The sequence below is a fragment of the Sebastes umbrosus genome, chromosome 14 (genome assembly GCF_015220745.1).
Source record: "Sebastes umbrosus isolate fSebUmb1 chromosome 14, fSebUmb1.pri, whole genome shotgun sequence".
NCBI lineage: Eukaryota > Metazoa > Chordata > Actinopteri > Perciformes > Sebastidae > Sebastes > Sebastes umbrosus.
Genome location: NC_051282.1, coordinates 25,528,081 through 25,549,531, shown reverse-complemented (window position 1 = coordinate 25,549,531; position 21,451 = coordinate 25,528,081). Strand labels below are relative to the sequence as shown.

Sequence of the window (21,451 nt, the reverse complement as noted above, 5' to 3'; positions counted from 1 at the left end):
CGTAAACTGGCACAATAAATAGAGCTGATAATGATTGTAGCCCATTCAACAGGGTTGCATCTGTGTCACGGAAGAGTAAACAGAACATCTCTCACGTTTCCCGGTTTGATTCAAAATGCTGTCGAATGTTTTTATGAAGAGCGCTGATCGCAAATATTTGTTTTAATATGGTGACGTCTGCTTATTCATACACACACACGCTTCATCAGTCGGCACATAGATGAAACAGCACAGGCGCAGACAGATCTCCTCTCTTTGCTTTGTGATTTGTGATGGATGCTTTGCCGTCAGTGATCCGGGGGTTAAAATTACGACATGGTTTTAATCCGGGCTCAACTATCAAATCTGTTCAAGTATCACCTTCAACGCAAGAGGGAAGGTCTACCGTCTACTGAGGGATTGTTTCAGCACAAACCAGTGAAGTCAAGCTGCTGTATTGGATTGTGAGGCCGTAATACTAGACTTTGAACTCTGTTTACAGAAGGCGGTTAGAGTTTGGGATATCAATTTGAAGCGTATGGTCTTCTCAAGCTACCAAGGTTAAGGAATCTCTCTAAAGCAGGTGCTAGTAGTCGTGATTCAAGATGCCCTTTACTGCTACTATTCAATGCTTAATCCAGCTTTGGCCTCATATTTGATACGCAGCGCCGTGACCTTCGTATCAAGATGCCATGTAAGAGCTGTAACTGTAATCCTCGTTGCCAACTGGGTTAACTTAAGTCTGCGAGGCATGACGAAAAATACAGAAGTAGACATTCCCTAGCCACTTTTTATTCCCAAAGATGTCACCAAAATGTAATTATATAATTGCCTCTTCCTGAAGGCGTCCCTCTGAGACATTTTCTTTTCTGCGACAGATTCATTCATGTACCAGCGTCTGCTTTGTCACCCGCTCCTTTGAGTACAGAGAGCACAGCACTGCCCTGAAGGCTTTCAATAGAAGGACGAAAGTTTACATGCAACATTGCAGAAGTACGCTTTATTGTATATTACACTAGCTTTAGCACTGTAGCATCATTGAAACTTGTATATATTCAAATGTGTTCATCATGTTAACTGGCAGCAGCACTTTTTTTTTTAACCCTTCAAGTAATCAGCTACTGAGGAGGCTGATAAACATCTATGTCCTCATTTATCTCACTTCATTTTATATCAATTTCAGCCACATTTTCCATATGGAAAATGTCATCCAATATTGCCATAATCAAAAATGTATAAAAATGGAGAAATGGTGTCTAACTTGTAAAGTTCTTGCAATAGAAACAAACCAGTGGTGGAAAAAGTACTCAGATGTTTAAGTAAAAGGTAGCAGTACCACAGTGTAGATTTACTCTATTACAAGTAAAAGACCGGCATTCAAAGTCTTACTTAAGTAAAAGTACATAAGTATTAGCATCAAATATACTTAAAGTATCAAAAGTAGGGCTGTCAATCGATTAAAATATTTAATTGTGATTAATCACGATTGTCTATAGTTAATCGTGATTAATCACAAATTAATTGCATTTATATCTGCTCAAAATGTACCTTAAAGGAAGATTTGTCAAGTATTTAATACTCTTATCAACATTGGAGTGGGCAAATATGATTTCTTTATGCAAATGTATGTATATATGTATTATTAGAAATCAATTAAGAAGGCAAAAGAACATTAAGACATAATTAAAACAGTTATAAAAACATTAAAACATCAAAATGTGGTCGAGTAGAGCTATAAAGTAGCATCAAATAGAAATACCTATAAATAAATAAAGTACCTCAAAATAGCACTTGAGTAAATGTACTTAGTTACTTTCCTCCACTTTTCTCTAAATTCCCTTACAAAAACAATTGCCAATTTGCATATTGATGTAAAGTCTGGCTCCCTGAATCCAACTTCAAATACAAATGTTCCTGATGCTCTCTCCAATTACAAAAACATAATCAAAACTTTGGGTTATCATTGTTGAGCCGAGAGGTGCAGTATATACTTGACAAAAAAGGCCTAATCTCATCGCATGACATATTTCATCCTTACCCCCATTTGCAGGAATGAAAGGATGACTCTGAAAAGGGTTCTGACATAACATCTTCTCTTGTGTACGTTATACAATATGTGCATGTTTGAGTGTATGTTTTGAGATCGGACACTCGCTAACTTCGACTGTAATAAAACTCGAGGCTACTCAATCTGTCATGTCTGTCCGGTTCCATGTCAACACTCACCACCCCTCCCTAACCCAGACTCACGGTGCAACAGGAGCCCATCTATAGTAGAGCATGTTGCGTAAGGTTGTGCAGTGTCAGCCCAGGGCCTCAGAAGATCTGGTTCCATAAAGGCTTTTTACCCTCCTCAGAAAAAGGGACCCCTTTCTAACTTTTCACCACAGGCCACCCAGTGTCATAGAGAAACTTATACAACGTCATCTGCTGCTTGTAGGTCTGCCATCTAAGGGCAGGGTGAGGGCCACATTTTCCTTGGCAAGAGACAGAGAGAGAGAGGGAGGGGCAGGGAATACAGATTCATGGAGGGTTCATGAGTTCCCCACAACTTGTCCATTTAAAAACATCACAATGCATGATTATTATAATTGGCAGTCATCTGCGGGATGATTGTATGGAGCATTGTGTGGCACACTAATGAGTTTGTTAGGTGGTATGCAAACGCTGCCACTGGATTTCCACCAGGACGTAATATAAGCAGGTCAGGAGATCGTGAGATCTGGCGTGAGATTAAGGAAATAAGTCCAAAATGGAGCGCACATACTTACCATGTCTTGTCTGGCACTCCTCTGTCCATCTGTAGGTCCCTCGGGGCGACAGCAAACAGAGTTCCCAAACTTCACTGAGCAAAAAATAGGCATGAATTTAATCACTTGTACTTGTTTGTTAGATCAGACCTGCTTGAGAGAAGAAAAAAAAAACAGTAAAAGCAGAGCAGAAAGGAATAAAGAGAGCCCTGGCTTGCGTCACTAGCTACATAAATCCTGGGAGCTGTGATAACTCGCCACAGTAGCATCTCTCTGTCTCTTATGCACCTGTTTAAGGCTGCAGATTAGAAACTGCTGTCCTGCTGGTATTGCACTGGCATTTCACCTTTTGACTGCTAAAAAAGATGGAATACATACAGTAACTATAACATTAATCAATACAATTACAAATGTATTAGTATAGCAAGTCTAACATCTACCATAAAACTGCCTACTTTCAGGAATAGGGGTGTACGGTGTTGAAAAAAGTAGTTCTCGTTGTTCTGTAGCACGTTCTGCAACTACATGCATTTTAATACACTGGATTTGCACATACAATGTATTGAAATTAAGTCTCACTTTTTTAAAATGATGTTGACGTTTATAGACTGATTATATAGCTAAAATGTCCTGAATGTTGCGTTCTTAAAAGGTGTTATTGATAACATTTTTATGTAGACAAATATTTTTTTTAAATAACACATATGTTTATCTCTGTGAAGATATCTGGCGTTTGGTTCCCACTTCTAACAAGGCTTGTGAGCCAATTAGTAAAACAACGTTGGTGTCACGTGGTATCTCTGGGTCGTCAGTTTGTGTGGAAAAAAACGGATAAATGGCTGAGATTGACGGCAAGTACCTGGCAACGACTTGTTGGGAAGTAAATGCAATGAGACCGGGAGGGAAAACGCAACATCTAGTGGCTGAATGTTATCAATGTTATCGACAGCACCTTTAAAGGGACTATTTGTAACTTTCCTGTGGCTGTGAAATCAACGAAAGTCAGCGTCGGGCTCGCGCTTGCTCGCTCTAAATATACCTGAACGAGCATCGCTCAAAACAGTGAGGCGACACACGTCAGCTAAAACCACAACCAGCATGTGTCCCGACCCGGTACATTTATATGCTTAAAAAGTTACAAACAGTCCCTTTAAGTACTTAGAATGCAAACAAATGTCACTATGAATGCTATTATTGGCTTATTAGCATTAGCATTTTACTGTTGTAGCATTGTCCGCGGAGATCATTTTAACTACTTTCTATACTGGGTTGTGTGGAATGGAAGTATAAAAGTAGCTTAAAATGGAAATAGTCAAGTAAAGTAAAAGCATAGCACTTGAGTAAATGTACTTAGTTACATTCCACAGTTTTTCCTAATGTCTTGCTTTTAGAACATTTATTTGTTATTATGTACAAAACAGGCCATAATTACCCAACCGTTCACTGCTGAGTTCCTAAAATGGCCATTTGCAGTTCAGAGAGGTTGCGATTCACTTCTGCATCACAGTCCACATTGAATTGAGCCGGGACAGTAATTCAACTGGATGTCGCCCATTTTTCCACTCACACGCCGATCTTTTCAGCGGCATTATGCAATTCCTCATCATCAAAGGCCTCCTTTCCTAAAAAGAGTTGTCTTTAGTTTGGCTGGCGAACCTCTCTTCTGCACAACACTGGGCCCACTGCCTGCAGTCTACATGGCATTGAGTTTTCTCATCCTGGCATGAAGTCATCTAGTCTTTGACGGACACACTCAGAGCAGAGTGGTCTGTTGTTAACGTTCACGGCAAAAAAAAAGCACTCAGAAAGAGCCATCAAAATAAGACTCTTCTTTCTATTCATCACACATCCTGAAGAATCATGACTTGCCAAGAAGTGTGTGTTCACTTCTGTGCACTTACATAAGGATGTTTACACAAATGGAAACTGTAAAACTGCTGACAACACGCATACTGTGATATAAAAAGCTAATTGTAATAACTGGATTTGAAAATCGAGTTCAGGCTTATAACAGCAGAGGTTATGTATCCACACAGCAAGAGGGGTTAAGTTACCGTGCACGTGTGCTGAGGCCCGGTGTACCATTTCCATCTCAATTGCTTCAATCACACTTTCATTACACGATACCTTCTTTACAGTATCACATGTGAGAGGATGAAAAACATGGTGTTGTTGGCAGGTGCACGGGGTGAAAAGTTGGGAGACCTCCGCGGATAGAAACCCAAAGACTTGAGCTGGACCAGTCAGCTCCAGTAGCTCTCGCCCTCGATTAATGGAATGAGAGTCTTAAGTGGAACTGTTAGTGACATTGAAGTGGGAATTAAGTGGGTCAACCTTATACAGCAAGATGCATGTGGAAAATAGACCCATTAAAAAGACAAGCCTTATGTTACACTGCAAAAAGTCTCTATATTAAAAGGGACAGTGTGTAGGATTTGGTGGCATCTAGTGGAGTACCCCTCCGCTCACTCCTTCTTTTTTCCCCAAAACTGCAGTAACGTGAGCCGCTGAGTCCAAAACCATGCGCCGTTTGCCTCACTCAGAGGCCATCCTTACCATAATAAGACTACTTTAGGAGCAACAGAAGTCAGACGCCGGCTGGCGCTACCACGCTTTTGCACTCTGCGGCTCACATTACCACAGTTTCACAAGCATGTCGGAGAACCACGGTGGCCTTCAGGTAACGTGAAAACGCTAAAGTCTCTCTCTAGAGCCAGTGTTTGGTCTGTCGGTTCTGGGCTACTGTAGAAACATGGCGGAGCAACATGGCGTACTCCGTGAAGAGGACCCGCTCCCTATGTAGATATGACCTTAGTTTCAGGTGATTATACACTAATGAAAACATAGTAATGAATATTATATTCAATTTCTGCTAATAGATCCCCCCCGATATTTTACACTTTTCCACTAAATTTTGACAGTGTTGTAATCTCTGCGTTACCCACATGAGCAGGAACTGCTTCTTTGATTGCTAAACCGACATCAATCATGACAGGAAAGCTATAGACGGAACATACTGAACAATAAAGCCTTTATTTTTTTGTCTTTCCATAGTTCAAGTTTGTCAGTCCCACCCAATGAAAAGGTGGCAAATAGAGTGAAGGAGTAAGAGGTAGAGCAAGTGTTCCATTCTCGTTGTGATCAGCGTAAAAACCTTTACACACCAAAGGGAATGGCCATCCAAAGAAGGCTAAAGACTAAAAAAAAAAAAAAAAAAAAAAAGGGAAAAAAAGAAATAAAAAAATAGCAGCTTCTTTGTGGTGTTGTTAGCTTTCCCTTATTATTCACAATCATAAATACTCCACTGACTTTTGATAAAGGTTGCACTACAGTGTAAACCAGAGAGGCGATGAGTGCTAGCCGTGAACAGAGGCGCCATCGCTATCATCGCCGTCATCACCATCACAGTCTCTGAACACTTGGGAGTGGGGGGGGAAACTGCCACACGGCGAGGGCCTCTTGCCGCGTGTCCAAGGCGAAGGGGCTCTGCATAGTATGGTCAGACAGAAGAGATAACGGCCGCCCACCGTGGACTGAAAAAGAGGCTCTCGGTCCGGCACTCGAGGAAGAGTACGACCTGGGGAGAAAACAAAACGGGGCCGTCTCCGCACGAAGGAGAGCACAGAAACCTGAGCGGTGGAGCCTGACAGCACATCAGTCCAAAATAGGTGTACGATAGTCAGCTGGCCCTGCGAGTACAAGTGTTTGTGTATGCGTGTCACACTGCATTAAAACTAACTACCAACCACTCATCTGCACTGCCAGGTTAAGGACAGTGTTACATTAAAAAAAAAAGGAGATAGTATTTACATCTTCAACACATAAATTATTTCCCTAACATACTGTCTGTGTAATGCATAATAAGGTCTCTGGAAAAATAAACAGAAGTGCCTCAAATGAAAAGACGATGCCAACTCCAGGATTGAGAACGGTATAAGCTAAAAGGGATGAGTTTAAATGCTGCGGGAATAAAATCAAAATGCAGGTCCAAAAAAAAGAAGAAAAGAAAACACACATTAATGCAGTAATTCATGAGAACGATCTTTGCAAACATGGCACACAGAAAGAGATAAAGCCGTGAGCTTGATTAGGCAACCCCTGAATACATCCAGGTAGTAACAACGGCGGCGGCGCTGAAGCCGACTCGTTGATACCCGAGAAAGAAGAAGACGAGTCCGGAGGGGTCACTGCATGAAGGGCCGCAGCTCCGATCACTATCGGATTAGATGATATGAGACGCTTTGCATTCCTGCCTCACGTCGCCAAGAGATATAGCGATGACTTGCAAACTCCTCCCGTGCAGAATGTGACCTTTTGACATTTCTTGTCTCAGCTCTGGAGCGTCCCGTAGCCCCTGCTCTGACCAAATCACCTCAGGGCAGAACCAGGTCCAACTGTTCACGGGATGCAATCTCACAAATAAGGCCCTAGTCCGGTAAAATTCACACAATGTCGACGATATACAGTATCAAAACTCTGTATAATGAGAAAACATACAAACGCATATGCAAATATAGCTTTCAATACACAACAACATACACATTTAACTGTTGGATTTTGCAGATGAAATTCATACAATATGTGTCACAAAGAAATGATGGCTGGCTCTGTCCGTTCTGAAGAGAGAGATAAAATGGGGGCAGTGGGGCAAAAATAGAAGACAAAAAAACAACAGGTTCAGTTCATATTTGTCATGTTGAATAACTGCACGCACACACACACACACACACACACACAGGAAGCTTAGGAGGAGCGAATTAAACCTCTCCAGTTGGGTTTCGACCGTACAAGTTCATATTACCACCACTCTCCCACTCCAGTGCTGCTGGGCTGCTGTCAGTCTTTGGGTCGCCCCACATGTTGTGTGTGTGTGTGTGTGTGGGTGCATGAGAGTCTATCATTCCAGTGAGTTTAAAAAAAAAAAAGAAAAAAAAAAAGAAAAAGGTAGGCCATTGGTTCGTTTGCTGAGAGGTCCCACCTGACCTGAAGGGCCGGGGCCCCGGAGGGAGCCCATCAGTCGTCCAGGATGCCCTTGACAAAACCGGCCACATCTGTGTCTTTGGAGTCGTGCACGGTGAGAAATGGATGTTGCTGCATTAAAAGAAGGGAAAGACAACTTAGAAATATATTCTTGAATGACAAAAAAAAAGATCTAATGATGATATTTACTTGTGAAATACACACATCATAGTCTCAGTGAGTTAACTGGGTAAGGCTGGCCTCTTGTGGACAAAAACAAGAACCAGAGCCCACAGGGATGTTGATAGTGGCAAAGGAGACAAAGTAGCATCATATTTGCGTTTAGGGCTGCAACTAACAATTATTTTCATTATCAATTAATTGGCCGATATTTTCTAGATTAAATCGATTAATCATTTGGTCTACAAAATGTCAGAAAAATGAAAATGTCCATCCCAGTTTCTCAAAGTCCAAAGTTAAATGTCTCTTTATGTCCAAAACCCAAAGATATTCAGTTTAATGATATAAAACAAAGAAAAGCAGGAAATCTTCATATTTGAGATGCAGAAAACAGAATTTTCTGCCAGTTTTGCATGAAAAATGACTTTGAAGTAGGGCTGTCAATTGATTAAAATATTTAATCGCGTTTAATCGCAAATTAATCGCACATTTTTTATCTGTTCAACATGTACCTTAAAGGGAGATTTGTCAGGTATTTAATACTCTTATCAACATGGGAGTGAGCAAATATGCAGATTTATGCAAATGTATGTATATATTTATTACTGGAAATCAATTAACAACACAAAACAATGACAAATATTGTCCAGAATCCCTCACAGGTACTGCATTTAGCATAAAAATATGCTCAAATCATAACATGGAAAACTACAAACTACCTAAAAATTGTGTTAATGTATTAAATACACTAGTGGCGTTAAAACAAAATTTGCGTTAACTTTGACAGCCCTACTTTACTTTAAATGTCTTGTTTTGTTCAAAACCCAAAGATACTCAGTTTAATATGATATAAAACAGAGACAAGAAGGAAAACTCCATATTTGAGAGGCTGAAAGCAGCATTTTCCGCCATTTTTGCACTTTAACGATTAATATATTATTATCAAAATAGTTGGTGATTATTTTTCTGTTGATCGACTAATCGATTAGTCGACTAATCGATTAGTCAACTAATCGTTGCGCCTCCATTTGTGTTGTTGTTGTTTTGGGGTAAGAGAATAATGGTCTTAAAGTTACTTACCATTAATTCTGTATAAGCTGGTCTCTCATTTGGCTTCTTTCTTAAGCTGTAAAAACAAAGAGATAAATGCAAAAGTGTGAAAAACATACCAAAATATAAATTTATTATGACTTCATATAAAACACTAAATCTTAAAATAGTCAAGTGACATATAAATATCAGCTCCACAGATACTGTTCTGATGCAAACAGAGCCAACGCTGACCCCTGCTGGGCCTCCGGGACACTTTTACAGCAAGGTGAATGAGGAGCACAACAACGTCTACACATTTGTCATCGGGGCGCGAGACTCACCACTGGGAGATGAAGTCTACAAACTCTGGGGAGAAACGATCGGCGGGCAGCTGTGGAGACGGCTCGTCCACCACCTGTTTGAGCTGCTGGAACGGGGTGCCCCATGAGTCGTAGGGGAACTTCAAAATGGCCAGCTCGATCTAGGAGACAGAGGAAGGCTCAGTTAACAAGGACCGTACGTGTTAGAGCTAAATTACATGTTATTATTGTGGTTGTGACTGCAGTGCAATGCTTTATAATGCTAGGTGAGTCTGACTTTCAACTGCAACACAAACTATTTGGACAATTTCAGGGTTCCTACACATTTTCTCATATAAATCAATTAACACCAAACCCAGACAAGTTTAATGCATTTCATTAAAGTTGCAATGTTAAAAACAGCTCAATGTTGTTCAGTTATATTTAAATAACTTTATACCTTTAACTCCTACAGTAACAGAAGGGATGTTCATGTACAATTCACCATGGAACTAGAAAAGAGAACTAAAGTCCATTGACTTTTCGTCGCACGCCATAATATTATGATTACTACTACTACTATTACCTTACTTACGACGACATCAAGCTTGCTCTCTCACACAGTGGTTAACATTTTGGCTGCGCTGACTACTCGAAACGCCACGAAAAACACTCTGCATGTATGATGAATTTATTTTTAGAAATTCTGAATTTGATATTTTAGAAAACACAATAGGGGTAATAGTCTGGAAACACAAATATTTTTCCATACTCTTCTTTTTTCCATACTTATCCAGACCTGGAAATTACTAACATCAACTTCCATACTGCGTATGAACCCTGCAGTTCAGAGATATTTACTGCAGTATGTCATATTACAGAATAACTAAGGACAGCATGGACTACTACTGATGTGGCATCAACATGGTACAGGTATTAAACCTGTCACCATGACTCAGCATTAGTGCTGCTTGGAAATATGAGTTACCTGTAATGGGATCTCCTTTGACTTTGTTTAGTAAATGTGGTAATCATCATGGTAACAAAATATCATTTTGTTGGGAATGCAGACTATATTATTATATCCTTATTATATTATTATTATATTATTGGAGTATTATGAAAAAAGGTGCACATCCCAGCCTGAACTGAGAGTAGGAAGCAGCTCAACTTTCACTGCTGGGAAATACTTCTCTGTTTTTATTCCTTGTACTACACTTTGACACAAAAACAATATTTTGTTTTGAGCATGTAAACATAGTCAATAAGAGTTAGTGACGTGAGAAGGGAAGCAATAACGTGGATTCATTTCACTCGAACGTCATCACAAATGGCTTTAAGAGACACATTTTGACATCCAACCTGACTCACCATCGTAATACCAAGACTCCAGATGTCCGACTTGACGCTGTAGCCTTTCTGGTTGAGGTCAGGGTTGATCCGCTCGGGCTGAAATGGAAATTATTGGCAACAGATTAAGTACCGACACTATCTGGAAAACAACAATCATTAACTATAATTATACTGTAATATTAAGGAGAGTTTTACTAACTTCTTTAAAATGCATTTACTGACAGACAGAAAAAAAGAAGTTATGATAATAAATACAAACTTATTGTAATATCAGACATGAATGAAAAATAATAAAAAAAAAAGGCATGCAAAGATGAGAATAAGTGTAATTGGGTGAAGAACCAATCTGTGGGATAAAATGTGTTTTTCGAGAGGATTTAAAATAACACACTGATTTTGTGAGCCTACATTCCTTCATGCAGGCAAGATGTTTGAAAGCTTGGGGGTTCGGACAGTAGAGGCCTGATTAATATCCTCCTGGTCTGTGGTTTTCTGACAGGGGCAATCTCCTCAGCCAATATCTAGAGAATCCTTTCCTAAATCTCAGCTAGCCGGTACCAGGAGTCTCTTACCGCCATGTAGGGCTTGCAGCCTGCATCCATGGTTTTAGCCACAGAGTCCACCAGGTGGCCACTGATGCCAAAGTCGCACATTTTCACTTGACCCTCAGTGTTGATCAGAACATTGGAGGGTTTCACATCTGGAGAGACATTGTTACGAAAATGATGAGAGAGAACCAGCAAACAGGGCTGCACAATTAATCCAATATTAATCACGGTTTTGGCTTCCCACAATCAAATGAACATGATCGCTTAAAATGTGCATCCCGCTCATAGAAAAAACGCTACAACATATCAAATCAAGCACTTCCTAAACTAACAGCCAGCCACCAGCCGGCGATCGAGATGTTTTGGCTTCTATACATGTTTGGGTATAGATATTGTCTATACAACCAATGTGTTTATGATTAAATTGAGAGAATAAAATTGTTTATCTTTCTTCTTAATGTTGCTAATTTTGCTCTCAAAGTGCACCAGATTGAAGCATTTAACTTTAAAATGTAGCTAACAAAGGAGTAGGGTGAATATTCCTGTATTTTTGCTCATATTGGAATATATATATAGCAGAAAAAAATATTGCAATGTCAGTGCTGAAAACTGTGCTCTGTTTATTTGAATGTGAAAGTGCAATAAATACACGATGACGCTAAAATCAATGAATAATCGTGATTATCATTTTGGCCATAATTGTGCAGTCCTACCAGCAAACCAACAAAGAGAAACATAAACAGGAAATTGAAAACTGTGTATACTCTGATGATCTGATTACCTCTGTGTATCACTGACAGGTTATTGTGCAGGTGCTCTAATGCCTTGACGATCTGTGGAGAGAATGAAGGAAAAACTTTATCTGTAGATGATATCTCATGATTGAAAGGGTTTTACATGCACATTAATACAAATAAAAAAAGGTTGAAAATATATCAATTCAATGAATTATTTGTTTTATGATTTGCTTATTAAATGTTATTTCCCTGGAGTCATACATATTTTATTAGGCAACAAATATCTAAGTAACTGGTGAACGCAGCGTCAGCCCACAGAGCTACTTCTAAGTAGAAGAACAACAACACTGACATTTTGAAATGTCATAGTAGGAAAAGCACAGGTGCATTCAATAACATAAATGATAGCTGCATTCCTCTAAAGGGAGGTACTGTATATGCTGGTTCACTGGAATTTCTTAACGGGACACTTAATGGAACTGAGCCATCGTTAATGTGAGCATGTAAAAGAGGAGTGGAGTGGAAAAGGTTAGTGTACATATAAACGCACTTGATATCTTAAGCTGGGCATGCACTGTACGATTTTAGAAATGTTGTTGTGTAATTCCTGCTCCTGCTGTACGGGTAGATCATTTGCGATGTGGAGCCAAATCTCACGATTTATGTGCTCACACTGTACGGTCCGATTGTCAGCCACGACCTGAGTGCTCAAGCTGTACGTATAAAATAGTCACTGCCAGCCGTTCTGGCTGTTGACAGTTGTCAATAATGATTTGTTGTGCAGAAATGTGCTGCCTTGATCATCTGTATCGTCCTGTCAGCTGAAACATCTTAAAAAAGAGGCGGCGGTGTATATGGACTCGCAGGTGGGAGGAAGACGTGGACAGTGTGGCTTGTCCATTTTGCAGAGAGAATTGGTAGTAAGCTAGTTACGTTTTACTATATCTATTGTAGCCTACATTGTTATCTTGATAGCTACTTTCTGATTACTGTAAAAAAAAAAAAAAGGAGAAAAAAAGGCACTGATGTCCGGGAATCGGCTCGTGGCTCTGCTGGACTAAAATCATACAGTGTGCCCAGTTTTAATGATACTTGTTGTGTAAAAAAAGAAGGAACAGGACGTACTGCTACTGTGATCTTGCCCAAGATGTCCTCTGGGATTTCTTTTCCTTTCTCTATAACTTTCTTATAGAACTTATCCAGAGACGTGTCCATCAGCTCCATACAGATCCAAACATCCCCCTGAAAAAAATAAAAAATAAAAAATAAGAAACAAGATGATAACAGACTCGACATATGCAGGAGTTCATATGTGTCATAGTTTACTCACCTCTCTGAAGAGGGCGCCATAGAAGGTCACGGTGAAAAAGCAGTCCACTGTCCTCATGGAAATGTCCAAGTCCATCAGAAGCCTCTTCTGCTCCAGAGTGTTTACGGTGGCACGAATCCTCTGCGGACACAGGGGGCAGATAGATTTTAAAATCAAACGGTGTCCAATGTCCTAAACCCCCCCCTCCTCAATATAACATGTCATAGATCCGATAGATCTGATCCACATGAGCTCATATGTTGAATACATCTGTGAGTCACGGAACTATTTTAAAAAGCATGGTGCGTTTACAGATCAGGTAACCGGAATAGCAGCCCACCTTGACAGCCATGATAACACCACTGGGCACATGTTTCATCTTGTCCACCACCCCGTACGCCCCCCTGCCCAGCTCCTCAATCTGCTCCAAGTCATCGGCCTTCACCACAAAGTTCTGGACAAGAAGAGGCAGAAGTTACATTGATGTGTGCGTTCGGGAAAACAAACGGCAGAACAGCATGAACACAGAGCTGACTTTACCTGATCTCCAATTGTGACGCAAGCTTTTGAGTCAAGATCTCGAGGCGGCCTGCAGGGAAACAGAAACACTCAAGCATGAGCAACAGTGTGTGGTTTTAATGTCACAATGCTCAGTAATGGAATATTCACACTCTAAGAGAAACTGTGAATGTTTATTAGTGCAATTTTTAAGATTAATTTGAAGCAAAAATGTATTTAAGTCGGAGCAAAATTTCTGTATTTCTTTATTGGTCGTCATTAGGCGACAAAACGTGCATTTTCATCAGCGTTCATTCTAATGTAAAGCGTATTTTTGTTTCAACTCTCGTCCCAAATTAGTCCCAAAATAATTTTTCATCATCCACGATCTATTTTTTTCTATTTTATTTCCGTAAAAAAAGCAAAACGACGGTGGGGGCAGTGGGTACGTAATGTAATCGGTGTGTCCCCGGCCACCGTTTAACACCGATAACATCGACAAGCCTACACGGGACGTGACGTGACGTGACGCTCTTAGGACACCGTGTCTCTCTCTGCAGCCGAGTTATCTGCCATCATTACAGTTCTTGTTAAGTTAGTCCTCGTTCAGCTTGACCTAAAGTTACATTTCATTTTCAATTAATGAAAGTGACGTTGTGTGACACCCGTCATGCGGTGCATTCAGTGCACGCGAGTTAGAAAGACTGCTTTGTTTTTTTCTACAATTGAATATTAATTTTCAATATTCGTTGACAGCCCTAATACACGCCGATATAGATATAGCAGCAATAATAATAAGCTAAAAGGGGGTCGATATGTTGTCCCAGACATTTTAGCGTTCTGGCTCTGATTTTGAGACCCTCTTAGGATGGTATGGCTACTGTGCTGTCATTGTAAAAAAAAAAGAAAAAGGAGGCTTACGCTGCTGCTGCTGGTGCGGGCTGTGCAAACACTTCTTTGGCCAGCTTCAGCCCAGGGTTCTTCTTCTTCCCTTGGAGACAAGAAATTAGAAAACCATTACCATCTCAGCTCCATGACACACAAACAGGGATCAATAAAGCTGTATTTAGCAACAACCACAAGCTAGTATGATCTGCAGTGTTTTGTAGAAGGACTAAGGCAAATGGACTTCACATCTACAGACTCTTATGAGTTAAGAGCAGAGGTTTGCCACAACAGTCTAATTCAGGCCATTAAGTGCCAACTAAATGGACTTTGCTTGTTTTTAATACATCCACACCGGTCTATTGATAGGGGATTTTATTCCATTGTGTGGTAGTGAAGAGTTTTTCCAAGGTTACAATCAATTTGCAGTTGCCTCTCTGACACAAATGATCGGTTATCTATCTGGAGATTAGGTGTACTCAGAGCTGAGGCCCTGCAGTAGGGAGAAGGTGGACTAAATGACTAATCGACATCGGTATGATGACTCAAACGGAAGGGAAGGGGGGCGGGGGGGGTGCAGGGGAAATTTTTGCTGTTACAATAACTGCTATCAAATCAACTATTAATGTTTTTTTTTCCTTTTTGACTTTTTTTTTTTTATCTAATCTCAAGTTTACATTTTTTAGTATCTGAGTATGGTGTCGTGAACTGTTCAGCTCTGGGAGCGGTTCTGTGTTAAATCCGTGACAGCAGTGAGTTCATTCATAAACACAGTTTACCAGCAGCCTCTGGGACTTCCCACAAGGGGCCGCGAGTCCCTGCCAGAATGACACAGCTACCGGGCAGCAGCAACACATGAAAAACAACTTTTTGGACACGGACACTCGTGTTCAGCGTGTTCCGAGGTATGCCAGGAAAAACAGAGCACTTTTCTTGACCTTTATCTGCGTGTGTGTGCTAGGAAGGACTTGGCCACAATTTCACCCGCTGGGATTATGATGAGAAACAGTTTCAGACCTGGCCGGTTATTTCCTGCTCTTGTCCTGTTGCACACAGGGCTTGGGCCGGGCTGTGCAATTACTCAGGGAATACTCAGAGAAACTGGTTTAATGCACAAGCACCTTCACTTCAGAACAAATGCACCAGCTCTCGTTATTACTGTGGGGTTGTGTTTGCCATTGAGTGAGTCACAATACTCCAGTGTGGAGGAAGTACGATTGGGTAAACCCCTCCTTGCCAGAATAAGCTGGAAGGGAAGTGAAGTTTTGCAGAGATTTTCAGATTCTATGGCACTGAAACGTCAGACAGGTCCATTTTGTGCTGCAGCCCTAAAATAGGCCTACAGTGTCTGGACAGACTACGGTAGTCTCATGTGGTAGGGGAGAGATTGAAGTGTGATTTACTCACACATGCTCGGTCAAAAATAGATTTTGCGTTTCCTCTGCGTGGGATAAAGTGCGAGCACTCAAAGCGTTCCGATGACCTGACAAATAAGACAGCGTTTTGTTCATGGACCAAAATTAGTATAGCGTGCGAACATGGCAGTACAAAAACACCTGACATGCTGTTTGAATTATACTATACACATGCAGTTTTTGTTTGTTTAAATTAAGTCTGAGTTACTGCTAGACATATTTACTGTGAAATATTAATGGACTTGAAATACTAGCTCCTCTCAGGTAGCGGTGTGTGCAGCGACCCTGTAGCCGGGTGTGTTTGGTGGGATATGACTCACAGCCAGTCAGACTGCACACATCCGCCTAAAACACAACAACTGTCAGGACCCTTTGGGAAATATGATGTCACTTCACTTGGCCTGCTTGCTGCCTGTTGTCCCCCGTTAGGGCCAACTGAGGAACAGCTTTCTGCTGCGGGACCGGCCTGGTCCTCCAACTGAGCCCTGATCGGACATAATCGTGCCATGACATCAACCGCAGCTGTAGGGCTGTGTATTGGCAAGAATCTGGCGATACGATACATGTCATGATACAGAGGTAACGATTCAATATATTGCAATACTGCAAACTAGGTTTTTTTTCAAATCGAATTTTAGGAAAACTGTCATAGTATAAAGAACACACCACCATTTGTATAAAATCTGAGTAAAGAAAAGTCACTATGTGAAATGGCTTCTATGGAGACTATGGAGTCTCATCTTTACATTCACATTTGTACTGCATTTGCCACAAACTGCATGGAATTAGCATAAAATGGGCATGTCAATGCAAATGGGTCCTATGGGTACCCACGAGTCTCCCTTTTACAGACATGCCCACTTTATGATAATCACATGCACTTTTGGGCAAGTCATAGTCAAGTCAGCACACTGACACACTGACAGCTGTTGTTGCCTTTTGGGCTGCAGTTTGCCCTGTTATGATTTGAGCATATTTTTTATACTAAATACAGTACCTGTGAGGGTTTCTGGACAATATTTGTCATTGTTTTGCATTGTTAATTGATATCCAATAATAAATACATACATACATACATTTGCATAAAGCTGCATATTTGTCTACTCCCATGTAGATAAGAGGATTAAATACTTGACAAATCTCCCTTTAAGGTGCATTTTAAACAGATACAAATTTGTGATTAATCGCGATTGACTATGGACAATCATGTGATTAATCACGATTACATAATTTTAATCAATTGACAGCCCTAGTATCAATATTTTCTTACACCCCTACTAGGCTGCAGTCAAAGTATATTGAGGCAGCACATGAAAAATGTATGCATGCACAGATACCATTTCCCAGTGCTTGCTTGTAATTCATGCCATTTCCTGTGGTATATCCTGAAATTAAACATTTATATCAATGTGCATTGAAACCTTGTTTTATATCTAAATATAGCACAAGGTGCATTCTGCATTTTATACAAAAAAACAATCTACACTGCACATTGTTCCTCACATGGGAAGAGCTTCAAGAAGCCTCAGTATTTTGTAGTAAACTTATTATACTTGTAGTGTAAGTATTGATCGGTGCGTCTTAACCAAATCAATGTTTTTGCTGAAGCTGTGTTGGAGTTATCACTATCATCAGCTGGTACAGACAGTGGCAGTGACTCTGTGCGCTTTTACAGGAAATGCAGTAATTCTTAGAAAGATGTTCAGTGGAAACTACCCCGGAGAGATTGCGGTGATACATACGCCATGTGAACAAGAATTTCTGGATTGTGCATGGGATCAAAGTGTCAATAGCTGTGTGGCGAGTCACCATCAGGAAGCTCCAGCCTCAGAGTGGGTCCATATACAGAAAAAGGATGACTCATGCACATATAATCTTGCACACCACCCTATCCTATCAGTGCTGTTAGGGAGAACCCAATCTCCAAACATGCCTCAGCAATACCATGCAATGCACTTAAGGCCCACTCCTCCCTTATTGACCACAACTCCTTTGCAGAGGCCAGAAAAAGACTTTCGCAGAGACACATCGGGCCTGCACACAATAATTACAGCACAGAACCTGTGTAGCAGCTATAGAGAGTCTGCTTGCAGCCAGTGAACTGTCAACAAAAGAGAGGCTGCACTAGGTATTGGTGCTGCAAGTCAAAACATGCCATGGTAGGCCAAAGGCTGTGATTGCCTGAGCCAATCTGCACAGCTCTCTCAAAACAGTGTGTACTCCCGACCATGGCAACGCTAGTATGATTGTGTAACAGCACAAGCGGTGAACTTGAAATGTAAATTGACATCATCATCGTGCTGTGTGTGTGTGTGTGTGTATGTGTGACGCAGAGGAAAGACCTTGATTTTTCCAAGGTGTGTATTTTATTCAACAGTGATTACACAGCACAGACTTACTGGCGGAAGCCAAGTGTGTGATAGCGCCATGGTTCCTTTGCGGATTTACAAAAAGAAAGGAATTTACACCACAGGGGTGAACAAAAAAAAACGTTACTATGGACGCAGTTCTGATGTCGGACTCTTGCGGAAAGTTTTTGTGTCAAGTTATTGATTTTTAAGTAAGTAGCCGTGTAATAAGTGGGATAATGTACAGCTAGCGGGATCATTGTTGTGAAAGAAAACCCCTTCAGGGCAATGAGAGAACCCTCCGCTTTGCGTCGGCAGCATCGCCCTGTCGGGGTTTCTTTCACAACAATGACCGGCTCACTGGACATTATCCCTTACTTAATTATCCTCTTAAAAATCGGACAGCCCACCGTCGGACCGGACCATTATTCGATCTTTCATAGGTTGTAGCGGCCTCAGCTTTAAAGCTACCATATGAAACTAGAAGACCTAAGGAATCCAATGGTACCAACTAAGTCATACTTGTTGTGAAGGAAGCTAAATAACACTCCAAATGTGCTAAATTTTGGCGAGGAAAAACTTTCATGCCGATTTTCAAAGGGTTTTAACAACATTAATGTATAACGTATTAATGCAAATTGCGTTTTTTAGGTTGCAGCGGGCTCAGTTTTAAAGCTAGAGCGAAAATACTGTACGGTACGGTATCATCTGAGACTAGAAAACCTAATGAATCCATTGGTACCAACCATGCCATGCAAGCAAAGGAAGCTAAATAACGCTTACATTTGCACTAAATTTTTAATTCTCAAAGGGGTCGTTTGACCTCTGACCTCAAGATATGTGAATGAAAATGGGTTTTATGGGTACCCACGAGTCTCCCCTTTACAGACATTGTTTTTATTTGTATTTAACCAGGTAGTACTCATTGAGATTAAGAATCTCTTTTGCAAGAAATACCTGGCCAAGACAGCAGCATTTAAACATACATTAAAGTTTCACAACATAAAACAAATGCAAAATAAATACATAGCATAATATCATACACTACACATTAAAATCAAGTGTTTGATGCCAACAAACACTTATCATGCCCACTTTATGATAATCACATGGGCAAAAAACATGCAATTTTGTTGCATGTAGTACAAATATGTTATTTTTGCCTAGTATGAAATAGTGTATTCTTTATACTATGACATTTTCCTAAAAATTATATTTAGAAAATCACAACATATCGCGATATATTGAATCTGTACCTCTTGTATATCATGATACGTATCGCCAGATGTCTTGCCAACACACAACCCTATACACAATCGATCAGTCATGAGTCAGGAGGCCAACAACAAGTAGAAACACCTGTGGTCCCAGTGAGCTCCACTTTAACCCAAAGAGAGAGTGAATCCCAGCTGAGCTGAGCTGAGGGGCAACAACCTGGCAACCTTTTATTTATCGTGTAAATGCTGTTAGCTAACTACAACAACAACTTATACACTAAGAGTGCAGCATTTAGCTGAACACACCATCAGTACTGATAAAAAACACCTTCAAATCTTTACCATAATGATATAGAAAGCAGGAAAAAGACATGCTGGCTAGCTTCTTTTCTCCTCTCTCTCTCTCACATGCAGCTTTTCCACCTGGCAAGGTTACAAACATGTAGCTAGCTTACATTACTTCAAACTGCAGCTCCATGTTTAACATACATGCACGGTTTGTTCTGTTTAAAACAAACAATAGAAGAGTGGTAGAAATAAAGCAGCACTTACCTCCTTTAGACAGAGACATTTCCCCTTTGCTTTGATGAGGGGGAAGGGAAGCACAAAGACTTTTCTACTCCCTCCCTCCCTGCATCTATCTGTAGCTTTACAGCCGCTCAGGATCGCTGCTGGCTTGTGCAAAAAATAAAACCCACTAGCAGCAGCCTTTAAAAACCTCGTGCAATCTTTGCAGCTTCAATCGTCGTTCAATGATCGATTAGCAGATGAATGCACAACTTTAAATCAAGTCGCTGCGCCGTGTTGTTGTACAGTTCCGAGTTTTAGTTTTGCTAACAAAAAAACCTGCACTTTTTAGGGGTGGCCAAAGTCTGACAGCTGAAGGTGACGTAAGGCGACGTGATGACGTGTTTCCTGCCCTCCCGCGCTAAGCATGATGGGATGAGTAGTTTTTTTGCACAAATGTTTCATTCACAAACAGAAAAAAGTTTTTACCTTTTTCTCATAGAGTTGAACTCTCTACTCGACTTACTCAGTTTACTAAACTAAACTAAAATAATAATAGGCTATAGGAATTGTTTTATTATTATTCGGAAAACCTCCGATTTACTTAATTTATATATAATATATATATATTTATATATGATTTAATTTATATATATATATATGATTTAATTTATTTATATATACAATATTTAATAGCATGATTGTCCATGATTAATCAAGATTAATGGCAAATTAATCACACATTTTTATATGTTCAAATTGTACCTGAAAGGGAGATTTGTCAAGTTTTTAATACTCTAATCAACAAGGGAGAGGGCTTGCTTTTGTCTTAGAGTTGAACTCTCTACTCGACTCACTCAGTTTACTAAAGAACAAATTAATAATAGGCTATAGGAATTGTTTTATTATTATTCGGAAAACCTCCGATTTACTTAATTTATATATAATATATATATATATATATATATATATATATATATGATTTAATTTATTTATATATACAATATTTAATAGCATGATTGTCCATGATTAATCAAGATTAATGGCAAATTAATCACACATTTTTATATGTTCAAATTGTACCTGAAAGGGAGATTTGTCAAGTTTTTAATACTCTAATCAACAAGGGAGAGGGCTTGCTTTTCTCTTAGAGTTGAACTCTCTACTCAACTCACTCAGTTTACTAAAGAACAAATTAATAATAGGCTATAGGAAAAGTATTATTATTATTCTGAGACCTCTGATTTAATTTATTTGTATATAAAATATTTAGTCACAATTAATCGCATGATTTTCCATGATTAAACACGATTAATCACAAATTAATCACAAATTTTTTTATCTGTTCAAAATGTACCTTAAAGGCAGATTTGTCAATTTTGTTGTCAAGTGTTTAATACTCTTATCAAATAGTAATAAAAAGTATAATAACACA

General features: G+C 39.9%; 1 protein-coding gene across 1 annotated transcript; it reads right to left on the bottom strand.

Moving 5' to 3' along the window:
• Positions 1 to 5,734: 5,734 nt before the first annotated feature.
• LOC119501813 (dual specificity mitogen-activated protein kinase kinase 6-like) lies at positions 5,735 to 20,403 on the bottom strand. The gene is made up of 12 exons (XM_037792450.1): positions 20,062 to 20,403; positions 14,566 to 14,635; positions 13,687 to 13,735; positions 13,487 to 13,600; positions 13,168 to 13,287; positions 12,963 to 13,079; positions 11,882 to 11,933; positions 11,125 to 11,252; positions 10,571 to 10,648; positions 9,242 to 9,381; positions 8,949 to 8,994; positions 5,735 to 7,820 (listed from the first exon to the last, which is right to left on the bottom strand). Exons 1-12 carry the CDS (start codon positions 20,078 to 20,080, stop codon positions 7,743 to 7,745), a joined length of 1,011 nt encoding a protein of 336 aa, XP_037648378.1. The 5' UTR covers positions 20,081 to 20,403; the 3' UTR covers positions 5,735 to 7,742.
• Between the last annotated feature and the right edge of the window lie 1,048 nt (positions 20,404 to 21,451).

Excerpts from the sequence above, each read along its gene's own strand:
- LOC119501813 (XM_037792450.1), bottom strand. Across the intron at positions 13,736-14,565 it reads CCCGCACCAGCAGCAGCAGC|GCCGCCTCGAGATCTTGACT; the intron begins GTAAGCCTCCTT and ends GTTTCCCTGCAG. Across the intron at positions 9,382-10,570 it reads GGAGTCTTGGTATTACGATG|ATCGAGCTGGCCATTTTGAA; the intron begins GTGAGTCAGGTT and ends TCTGTCTCCTAG.